General features: G+C 43.8%; 1 protein-coding gene across 2 annotated transcripts in view; it reads left to right on the forward strand.

Annotated features, from left to right (window-relative positions):
* The window catches only part of LOC117401221 (trimeric intracellular cation channel type A-like), a 30,542-nt gene that overhangs the window by 1,292 nt on the left and 16,899 nt on the right, over positions 1-12,351 (forward strand). The window contains exon 1 of one of the 2 annotated variants that reach the window (XM_059014155.1): positions 6,629-6,731. The exons of the other annotated variant lie outside the window; for it this stretch is intronic. Within the exon in view, the coding sequence (XP_058870138.1) occupies positions 6,662-6,731 (70 nt within the window). The 5' untranslated portion in view covers positions 6,629-6,661. Of the gene's footprint in view, positions 1-6,628; positions 6,732-12,351 lie in introns of those variants that run through there. 2 annotated transcript variants of the gene reach the window in all.

Here is a 12,351-nt window from a genome sequence, read left to right on the forward strand (position 1 = left end):
CCGGACAAGCATTGGCCGGATGGCCGCCTCTCATTCGTAAATGTTTTAAATGTTCTAATTAAAAAAGTCATTCTCTAGTGAATCCCTAGTCCACGTTTTCATGAAGATCTGGCTTCATGTACTGTGGCCATTATTTTATTTTAACGAACCTGACATGTGCAAGATTTCAGACAAATCCCACCACTACGTTCATATTCATTAGTATGCAAATATTTATGAAAATTCTCCTTTTACTTGCTTCTTCAATTTCCCCAACGTTTTAACTGTATGAACTCAGTATGAGATCGTGTCCTTTAGTCCTGGTTTCCGTGCTGCGCTTAAAATGTGTGCACCGTGCATCTCCTGGCATATAGGCTTTATCAAGCTTTCGCTATGCTTTAAGAGGCTAATATGCTTTATATTTTACATATTTGTGGGCAGGCGTTGTAGAAGCGAACGCTGCTGTCTGCAGTGTACATGAAGCATACACATCCTCTTATTACCAACCCAACTGCTGTTTCAGCCGCACGCAGTATCCATGCAGGTGTGAACACTGCAGGACTGCTCAGCATGCGGTTATCATTGACACTGGATACAAAATACCAGTGAAGCTTTTTGTAGCTTTACTGTTTTTGTGTCCGTTTCTTAAATTGCTGAATGGTATGTGTTTATTGTTTGTGTCTACACAATGTCTTATGTTCAGGGGTTCACATAACTCTTAACACTGGGTTCTCACGGGAGTACCTGCAGAAATGGTATGGCACCACAGTTAGGGATCATCATCCGAGTCGCTGTCTAGCTCCACCTCCTCCTCTGACAGACGGGCAGGCAGGGGTGTAGCTAGGTTGGAATGGGCCCCGGTGCAGGATTATTAAATGGGCCCCCCTCCCCTCCCCTCCCCTCCCCTCCCCCCCCTCAACCATTAAAAGTGAAGCTATTTCCAGTATTGTTGATGTCTTAGCGAGTTCGGGTTTGATTCATGATCGAAGTAAAAGAAGGTGGCCAGGTAGAGAGGGTGACAAGCTGAAAATCTGTTAGTTTTGTGTTTGGACAAAGTCTTGTGTCTCCGCAATCCTTGTACAATTCTGCATTTTTTAGAGCTAACTTAGAAAGAGTTATTATCATTTTTTGTATTTCTTTTTGGGTGGTCGCGGCTTATATAAAAAAAATTAATTCATTCCAATAATATAATATAATATCATTGGAAACAGCTACTTAATGCCTTATTGTGGATATACTGGGTTTTAATTTCTGATTTTACGTTTTTTTTATTATTATTTGTTTATTTAGCAGACGCCTTTATCCAAGGCGACTTACAGAGACTAGGGTGTGTGAACTATGCATTAGCTGCAGAGTCACTTACAACTACATCTCACCCGAAAGACGGAGCACGAGGAGGTTAAGTGACTTGCTCAGGGTCACACAAAGAGTCAGTGGTTGAGGGGGGATTTGAACCGGGGACCTCCTGGTTACAAGCCTTTTACTTTAACCACTGGACCACACAGCCTCCTATACGGATTTTTACGGTTGAGAAACTCCTGGGGCTGTAACACAAAGTGGTCATATCCACGTCCCTATATGGTTATTTTAATACGACACTATAGGGTTAAAACCCAAGTCACTAGTGGCAGGGTACCCGGCGGGTGTGTGCAGGCTAGTGGAAAGGTGCCGGCTAGTCCTTTAACTCGCTTGTCATTATTCATTAGGCCTACTGTTTTATTTTGACCAGAATAGTATTTTGACCAGAACAATTAAAACATGTTCACATATTTTATTTGTCCCTTTTGAAGTGCGAGTGGGCCTCAAAGGCTCGTGGGCCCTGGAGCAGCTGCACCACCTGCACTTATGAGAGCTACGCCCCTGCGGGCAGTTTATTCAAACATGAACACCTCCTCTCACCCCCGCTCAGTTTGGGAAGCGTAGCGTTAGTGAGCTTCCACAACGCCGCTCCCCGTAACTGCATCGCTCTTCTCTGAATGGACGGCTTAATAGAGATCCCTGCTATCATTGGTTGTTTCGAGTGTCCATTAAAAGAACACTATTGATGTTATGAGTGGTTACACCTATCACTCTCCATTTTTTTTAAATAAAAACTTGAAGCAGCCAATGATAGTTCTAGCAGGGAGGGACTGGAGTTAAATTGAAACCCTCCGGTGTTAAGTTGAAATATGGGGACTGGTATTTAATTGTGGTCAGCTCAGGTACCCAAGATCGTTAGCAGTGAATAGAAACCCCTGAGTCTCCGGAAGAAATCCAGAGGTGAGGCAGGTATGGGTCGCCTGAGCATGAGCACCCTCGCTGCATTTATGAAAAATGCGCCTTGTGCGTGTGCTGCTAATGTTAAAGATAGTGAGCTGGGGTACACAGGGGTCCTGGATTTTGTAAAGCTGTAAAGCTGATAACGAATAATGAATGTAGGAGAGCCTCCACGTTACAGTAGCCCACGACTGCACATTCACACCACTAGGGTGCACTACAGTTTATTTCTAAGGGAATCCCTGCATTAAATACCCACAGTGCAGTTGTAAACAACTGAAAGGATGGTGTGAAACAACTGTGAAAAATACTTCTGTGCGTAAAAAAAAGATTTGTAGCTGTAAAAAAAAGCATTCCGTGTAGTTTCACGCTCACAAGAAAAACTTGTATGCGAAGCTCAGGCAGCCACAGCCGAATGCCGATGCGATCGACGAGTATTTAAACGCATGCGCAGATTGCCGCTTGCAGTCTCGTGTAAGTGCAGGCAGAGCTGTATTTAGTTGCACTGCGTGCACTCTCAGCTAGGCATGTAGTTTTATTATTAGAATGTACGTTAACCTTGTTTTCAATCGCCTCTGCACATGCAACAAGTTTTACTCGAATATGTGTTAGAAGAAAAACAAATAAGTAAAATAGCGCCAGTAAACAAACATCACTGTCATAAAAACATAAGAACATAAGAACATAAGAACATAAGAAAGTTTACAAATGAGAGGAGGCCATTCAGCCCATCTTGCTCGTTTGGTTGTAGTAGCTTATTGATCCCAGAATCTCATCAAGCAGTTTCTTGAAGGATCCCAGGGTGTCAGCTTCAACAACATTACTGGGGAGTTGGTTCCAGACCCTCAAAAAAGTGCCTCCTATTTTCTGTTCTGAATGCCCCTTTATCTAATCTCCATTTGTGACCCCTGGTCCTGGTTTCTTTTTTCAGGTCAAAAAATCCCGAGTCGACATTGTCTATACCTTTTAGGATTTTGAATGCTTGAATCAGATCGCCGCATAGTCTTCTTTGTTCAAGACTGAATAGATTCAATTCTTTGAGCCTGTCTGCATACGACATGCCTTTTAAACCCGGGATAATTCTGGTTGCTGTTCTTTGCATCTTTTCTAGAGCAGCAATATCCTTTTTGTATCTAGGTGACCAGAACTGAACACAATATTCTAGGTGAGGTCTTACTAATGCATTGTAAAGTTTTAACATGACTTCCCTTGGTTTAAATATCGCATTGAATTGGTGCATTGAGCAGGCTGACACGTTTGTTTTTGTGAAACGCTAATATTTATTATTTTTCTTTCTTTCTTTCTTTCTTTCTTTCTTTCTTCTTCTTCTTCCTCTTCTTCTTCTTCTTCTTCTTCTTCTTCTTCGTTGTCTAAAAAGCTGCATAATTTTATGAGGCGCCGTTAGGGACAAAATTCAAACTGACACATACTGAAATATCATACAATCGTGAAACCGCATACACTATATACTGAAACCTTATACACTAGTGAAATTGCATACACTACATAATTAAAAAAGATTACTTTACTTATTTCCTCATTTTACAATTAGTTAGTTCATTAATTCTTAAAGGGACATAGGCTACTAAATATTGCAATAACACAGTATACAGCAGCGTTTCTCAGTGACTTCAGTTACAATGAATTATTTTGCAACAATGCAATTACAGAACTGGAACCAATGAAAGTTCCTCATTTAAACCTCCTGGAGATTCACTTCGAAGCCCATGTATCCATTTCGCTTGTTCTTGTAACAGTATGTTATCATGCTCACCACCCCTCCTTGGGTTCTTAACCAATACACAAGAATGAATTGGGTGTCACGGTGCTGAACAAATTGAATAATTGCCCCAAACGCCACTTAGTGAAACTAGGTAAATATTTAACAGGGAGTCCATAGAGTACAGGTTACAATCCACATGTACAGTGCCTTGCGAAAGTATTCGGCCCCCTTGAACTTTGCGACCTTTTGCCACATTTCAGGCTTCAAACATAAAGATATGAAACTGTAATTTTTTGTGAAGAATCAACAACAAGTGGGACACAATCATGAAGTGGAACGAAATTTATTGGATATTTCAAACTTTTTTAACAAATAAAAAACTGAAAAATTGGGCGTGCAAAATTATTCAGCCCCCTTAAGTTAATACTTTGTAGCGCCACCTTTTGCTGCGATTACAGCTGTAAGTCGCTTGGGGTATGTCTCTATCAGTTTTACACATCGAGAGACTGAAATTTTTGCCCATTCCTCCTTGCAAAACAGCTCGAGCTCAGTGAGGTTGGATGGAGAGCATTTGTGAACAGCAGTTTTCAGTTCTTTCCACAGATTCTCGATTGGATTCAGGTCTGGACTTTGACTTGGCCATTCCAACACCTGGATATGTTTATTTGTGAACCATTCCATTGTAGATTTTGCTTTATGTTTTGGATCATTGTCTTGTTGGAAGACAAATCTCCGTCCCAGTCTCAGGTCTTTTGCAGACTCCATCAGGTTTTCTTCCAGAATGGTCCTGTATTTGGCTCCATCCATCTTCCCATCAATTTTAACCATCTTCCCTGTCCCTGCTGAAGAAAAGCAGGCCCAAACCATGATGCTGCCACCACCATGTTTGACAGTGGGGATGGTGTGTTCAGGGTGATGAGCTGTGTTGCTTTTACGCCAAACATAAAGTTTTGCATTGTTGCCAAAAAGTTCGATTTTGGTTTCATCTGACCAGAGCACCTTCTTCCACATGTTTGGTGTGTCTCCCAGGTGGCTTGTGGCAAACTGTAAACGACACTTTTTATGGATATCTTTAAGAAATGGCTTTCTTCTTGCCACTCTTCCATAAAGGCCAGATTTGTGCAGTATACGACTGATTGTTGTCCTATGGACAGAGTCTCCCACCTCAGCTGTAGATCTCTGCAGTTCATCCAGAGTGATCATGGGCCTCTTGGCTGCATCTCTGATCAGTCTTCTCCTTGTATGAGCTGAAAGTTTAGAGGGACGGCCAGGTCTTGGTAGATTTGCAGTGGTCTGATACTCCTTCCATTTCAATATTATCGCTTGCACAGTGCTCCTTGGGATGTTTAAAGCTTGGGAAATCTTTTTGTATCCAAATCCAGCTTTAAACTTCTCCACAACAGTATCTCGGACCTGCCTGGTGTGTTCCTTGTTCTTCATGATGCTCTCTGCGCTTTAAACGGACCTCTGAGACTATCACAGTGCAGGTGCATTTATACGGAGACTTGATTACACACAGGTGGATTCTATTTATCATCATTAGTCATTTAGGTCAACATTGGATCATTCAGAGATCCTCACTGAACTTCTGGAGAGAGTTTGCTGCACTGAAAGTAAAGGGGCTGAATAATTTTGCACGCCCAATTTTTCAGTTTTTTATTTGTTAAAAAAGTTTGAAATATCCAATAAATTTTGTTCCACTTCATGATTGTGTCCCACTTGTTGTTGATTCTTCACAAAAAATTACAGTTTCATATCTTTATGTTTGAAGCCTGAAATGTGGCAAAAGGTCGCAAAGTTTAAGGGGGCCGAATACTTTCGCAAGGCACTGTATGTGCCGTGAGGTCCAGCAAACTGCAGCAACACTGGTTTGCCAGGTTATTCTGCAGCCTGCATAACTCTCAATGGTGTGCCTGTATGAGGGTGATCCCAGGAAACGGTTTAGGTGTTTGAAAGACATCTGCTTTGATCACATGCTCCCCTAGATTCGTAGCCCTCCTACAGGCAAGCCTCGGAGAACCTTGAAAGACGTTGCCCAGTCTCGCGGAATAAAATGTGCCAATAAGAATCGCAGAGGCGACTGTAAACAACAGATATAAAAATAAACTATTACAGTATACATTATCCTAATAAAACGGTGGAACTGTACACGTCCAGCTGAGAATGTGCGTGGCGCAACTGGAATGAAATACAACTCTCCCTGCACTTACTACTGCAAGCGGCATTCAGCGTGGCTGCGTTAAATAACTGTCAAGTGAGTTGTCTGGTAAAATCAGTTGTACTCGTACATTTGGATACACATGTATTTTGCAACTACACGGAATGCTTTTTTACAGGTACAAATGTACTTTACAGGTACAAATTGTTTTTACGCACACAAGTATTTTTGACTGTTATTTCACTCCATAGTTAGGTAACTACAGCGAGATCTACACAGCTGTCATGTGCCTATTCAAACGGATCCTTAGATCAGTTTGAATAGAAGTCAAAGTGTGGCTTGTAAAACAGGCTGCTTAAAATAAGCTGTTTGCAACGTGTACTGCGAGTGACGTCATAGAGAGGTTGCCAGGCAAAAGGCAATTTAAATAGCCGTATAGTATCGACCGGGTTAGAGATATTTTACAGTGGATAAGGGAGGTCTTTTATTAAATGTAGATACTTGCGGCCATGAATCTCGGCGATGTTCCCGAATATTTTTCAAACATGGCCACGTTCCCCCTGTTTGACTTGGCTTATTACATCGTCTCCATCCTCTACCTGAAGTATGAGCCAGGTGAGCGTGGCATTTTTACTTTCTCTTCTTCACACACGGTTTCATTTGTATAGTGGATCACTATGGATAGTATACCTGTCATTAACTTTAAGGCGTAATTTCGTGAGACCGAACAGAACCGGACAATCTGAAACCGTTGCGCCTTCCCGCCGTGGAGCGCGTGAGGAGTGCGGCTCCACACTGTGTAACATGGCGGCGTCCCGCAGGTACTGCTGATTCTGTATTATAATTAGATAAGTGACAAACTGTACTTACTGGCAAAATACAGTAAACGTAGCCTCGATTTACGATGGTCTGTACTGTATAGCAAGGTTTTGTGTATATTTGACCCATAATAATATTATTATATTTTATCACATATTATATCTGAAGAGCTGCGAGTCCAGTCAAGAAAAAGCTACCCTGTGTGAGCTAGGCTGTGTGAGCTCCCTGTGTGAGCTCCCTGTGTGAGCTTCCCTGTGTGAGCTCCCTGTGTGAGCTACCCTGTGTGAGCTCCCTGTGTGAGCTACGCTGTGTGAGCTATGCTGTGTGAGCTCCCTGTGTGAGCTACCCTGTGTGAGCTACCCTGTGTGAGCTACCCTGTGTGAGCTACGCTGTGTGAGCTATGCTGTGTGAGCTCCCTGTGTGAGCTACCCTGTGGGAGCTACCCTGTGTGAGCTACGCTGTGTGAGCTATGCTGTGGGAGCTTCCCTGTGTGAGCTACCCTGTGTGAGCTCCCTGTGTGAGCTATGCTGTGTGAGCTATGCTGTGTGAGCTTCCCTGTGTGATCTATGCTGTGTGAGCTCCCTGTGTGAGCTACCCTGTGGGAGCTACCCTGTGTGAGCTACGCTGTGTGAGCTATGCTGTGTGAGCTCCCTGTGTGAGCTACCCTGTGTGAGCTACCCTGTGTGAGCTACCCTGTGTGAGCTACGCTGTGTGAGCTATGCTGTGTGAGCTCCCTGTGTGAGCTACCCTGTGGGAGCTACCCTGTGTGAGCTACGCTGTGTGAGCTATGCTGTGGGAGCTTCCCTGTGTGAGCTACCCTGTGTGAGCTCCCTGTGTGAGCTATGCTGTGTGAGCTATGCTGTGTGAGCTTCCCTGTGTGATCTATGCTGTGTGAGCTCCCTGTGTGAGCTACCCTGTGGGAGCTACCCTGTGTGAGCTACGCTGTGTGAGCTATGCTGTGGGAGCTTCCCTGTGTGAGCTACCCTGTGTGAGCTACGCTGTGTGAGCTATGCTGTGTGAGCTATGCTGTGTGAGCTCCCTGTGTGAGCTACGCTGTGTGCTACCCTGTGTCAGCTACGCTGTGTGCTACCCCGTGTGAGCTACGCCGTGTGAGCTCCCTGTGTGAGCTACGCTGTGTGCTACCCTGTGTGAACTACGCTGTGTGAGCTACGCTGTGTGAACTACGCTGTGTGCTACCCCGTGTGAGCTACGCCGTGTGAGCTCCCTGTGTGAGCTACGCTGTGTGCTACGCTGTGTGAACTACGCTGTGTGAGCTACGCTGTGTGAACTACGCTGTGTGCTACCCCGTGTGAGCTACGCCGTGTGAGCTCCCTGTGTGAGCTACGCTGTGTGCTACCCTGTGTGAGCTACGCTGTGTGAGCTATGCTGTGTGAGCTACACTGTGTGAGCTACGCTGTGTGCTACTACGCTGTGTGCTACCCCGTGTGAGCTACGCCGTGTGAGCTCCCTGTGTGCTACCCTGTGTGAGCTACGCTGTGTGAGCTACGCTGTGTGAGCTATGCTGTGGGAGCCTCCGTTCTGCAGCTGTATACTCTTGCACATGCAGTGTCTGTTCAGTGTGCGCCTCACGAAGTTCCGCCTGTTGTCCTTTGCATTACTGGATGCACATATCAAAAATCATTTGCAGAGGCAACTGTCAAAACAGGGTTCAACGTATTAACGGGTGTGCAATTTTTGAAAAACACTTCTTGTCCAAGGGACAGAATGCTAGAAAAATCTTCTTGTCCATCTTAAAAATCTAGTTGCACAAAAAAGTAGAATATAACTTGTTGGATTTTGGTTTAATTTAACAGTGAACATGCTCATTCAATTAGTGATTAACAGGGTGGGTCTAGCCGAGTAGCTTGACAGGTTCACTAAAGTGCCTCTCAGCATTGCTCTTTATACAACTACAACTCCCGCACCACAAATCAGGCAAATACGGGTCATCCTAAAACCCGCCCAGAGACGCTTGGAGCATATTATTATTATTATTATTATTATTATTATTATTATTATTATTACTACTACTACTACTACTACTACTACTACTACTACTACTACTACTATACTACTACTAATCAAAATAATAATCACATATTTATGTAATAACGGGAAACAGAGACAAAGCAAGTACATTTCACATTCTATAGCCTGTAGCAAACCAGCAAACAAAGAACTCAACTTCCTTCTATGTGTTTCATTGCCACTTATGTATAATAATGATCTAGGCAACTCGATACAACTTTAACAAAACAACACACGTTTATTAAGATCTAAGCAGCCCACAAACCACTAAAATTAGAGCAGGATTTATAAAGGGCAGTAAACTCAACAGATGTGTTTTACAAAGTGTCTGTAAATTGTAAAGTGTTTGCAGTAGACTATATTTCCTGTGTAATGCAGCACTATAATCTATTTTGGGCTAATTGTAGACAAAATAGGCTAAAAAGAAAATATGCTAAAATATTTTAAAGGGTACATAAGGACCTTTTTATTTTATTGTGTTACTTGTTCCCATGTGTTGCTACAGCTGTTTATGTAAGGTGTGTGTATTGTTTTAATTAATATATATATATATTTTACATTTGGACCACTTTTTTAAACTTTTAAATGCATTCCCTGCCTCAAGATGGCTTCCCATGTACCTGCATGGACCTCTCAGAACTACATTTCCCATCATCCTCCTGCTCACATATGTAACTGAGATGGATTTACCAGTGAGCAGGAGTGGCATTGCAGGGGAGATGAAGGGTTGTTTCAGTTCCAAGTGACTGTTTTCTAAGCATTATTTGTGAATGCTTATTCACCATTACTACACCCCGTTAGAAAATTGACTTCCCTGCATTTTTCTACACTGAACGTGAGAGTATATGTGTACATTTGTTTTAAGTACTCACCCAGAGGACTACTGAGACACAGACATCAACTAGTCCTCATCAGATTTAATTCACCTCGGGCGAGTGGGCGAGGGTTAGTTTCTATAAGATTTGATACCCTGTGACCAGGATGACTTGTGGGGAGACCAGGAAGAGACAGACTCAGTACTACGGGTATGAAGCGCTGATGCATGTGTTTATTATAAATAAATAAAAGATTAAACAAAACAAAACAAAACGCTTTTCAAAACAAAACTGCAGGATGGCCAGAACAGTCATTTTGCAATTTGCACATGGGTATACTATGCATTTACCACGGATTGCCATAGTTTTTAATGTGCTTTATCATACCTCTAGGCTTTTATAATGCTTACCTATGCTATAACATGCTTTCACTATGCTCTATACACTATGCTTGGTAAACTTTCACAAGGTGGCCTGTTCATTTTGCATGTTAAATGTTCTCCTTTTAATTCTTCAAAAGGATTGAATTACATTGTGTACTGTGCTGTTCTGCTAGGAGGGGCCTTTTACAGTTGACAACGTGCTCTATGTTCCCATCTCTGATGAAAGGAGAAGACAAGGCCAGTGTTCAAGGGTCAGGGTTTGAAGGCTATCCTGTGCCAAAGTGCTTATTTATATCCTGCATCTTAAAATATCGCTTTCAGGGAGTCAGCATGGGAGCAGCTGTCTGTAGGGATCCATGTGCATCTCAGTCTCATTATCTCATGTAGACTAAATTAGGACTCAGCATTGCTCTCTGTAAACTGGCACAGCAGCCACTAGGACTCGGCATTGCTTTCTGTAAGTTGGCATAGCAGCCACTAGGACTCGGCATTGCTCTCTGTAAGCTGGCATAGCAGCCACTAGGACTCGGCATTGCTCTCTGTAAGCTGGCATAGCAGCCACTAGGACTCGGTATTACTCTCTGTAAGCTGGCATAGCAGCCACTAGGACTCGGCATTGCTCTCTGTAAGCTGGCATAGCAGCCACTAGGACTCGGCATTGCTCTCTGTAAGCTGGCATAGCAGCCACTAGGACTCGGCATTGCTCTCTGTAAGATGGCATAGCAGCCACTAGGACTCGGCATTGCTCTCTGTAAACTGGCATAGCAGCCACTAGGACTCGGCATTGCTCTCTGTAAGCTGGCATAGCAGCCACTAGGACTCGGCATTGCTCTCTGTAAGATGGCATAGCAGCCACTAGGACTCGGCATTGCTCTCTGTAAACTGGCATAGCAGCCACTAGGACTCGGCATTGCTCTCTGTAAGATGGCATAGCAGCCACTAGGACTCGGCATTGCTCTCTGTAAACTGGCATAGCAGCCACTAGGACTCGGCATTGCTCTCTGTAAACTGGCATAGCAGCCACTAGGACTCGGCATTGCTCTCTGTAAGATGGCATAGCAGCCACTAGGACTCGGCATTGCTCTCTGTAAACTGGCATAGCAGCCACTAGGACTCGGCATTGCTCTCTGTAAGATGGCATAGCAGCCACTAGGACTCGGCATTGCTCTCTGTAAGATGGCATAGCAGCCACTAGGACTCGGCATTGCTCTCTGTAAACTGGCATAGCAGCCACTAGGACTCGGCATTGCTCTCTGTAAGATGGCATAGCAGCCACTAGGACTCGGCATTGCTCTCTGTAAGCTGGCATAGCAGCCACTAGGACTCGGCATTGCTCTCTGTAAGATGGCATAGCAGCCACTAGGACTCGGCATTGCTCTCTGTAAACTGGCATAGCAGCCACTAGGACTCGGCATTGCTCTCTGTAAGATGGCATAGCAGCCACTAGGACTCGGCATTGCTCTCTGTAAACTGGCATAGCAGCCACTAGGACTCGGCATTGCTCTCTGTAAACTGGCATAGCAGCCACTAGGACTCGGTATTACTCTCTGTAAACTGGCATAGCAGCCACTAGGACTCGGCATTGCTCTCTGTAAGATGGCATAGCAGCCACTAGGACTCGGCATTGCTCTCTGTGGTGTAAGCTGGCACAGCAGCCACTAGGACTCGGCATTGCTCTCTGTGTGGAAGGGAGGTGGGGGGTGTTCAGGTCAGGATTGAGGTTCTCTCTCTCTCTCAACAACATTACTGGGGAGTTGATTCCAGACCCTCACAATTCACTGTGTAAAAAAGTGCCTCCTATTTTCTGTTCTGAATGCCCCTTTAGCTAATCTCCATTTGTGACCCCTGGTCCTTGTTTCTTTTTTCAGGTTGAAAAAGTCCCTTGGGTCAACATTGTCAGTACTTTTTAGAATTTTGAATGCTTGAATCAGATCGCTGCATAGTCTTCTTTGTTCAAGACTGAATAGATTCAATTCTTTTAGCCTGTCTGCATACGACATGCCTTTTAAACCCAAGATAATTCTGGTTGCTTTTCTTTGCACTCTTTCTAGAGCAGCAATATCCTTTGTAGCGAGGTGACCAGAACTGAACACAATATTCTAGATGAAGTCTACTAATGCATTGTAAAGTTTTAACATTACTTCCCTTGATTTAAATTCAGCACTTTTCATTATATATCATTTTTATTGC

This window comes from Acipenser ruthenus, chromosome 47 (genome assembly GCF_902713425.1).
Source record: "Acipenser ruthenus chromosome 47, fAciRut3.2 maternal haplotype, whole genome shotgun sequence".
In the NCBI taxonomy this organism is placed as follows: Eukaryota; Metazoa; Chordata; class Actinopteri; order Acipenseriformes; family Acipenseridae; genus Acipenser; species Acipenser ruthenus.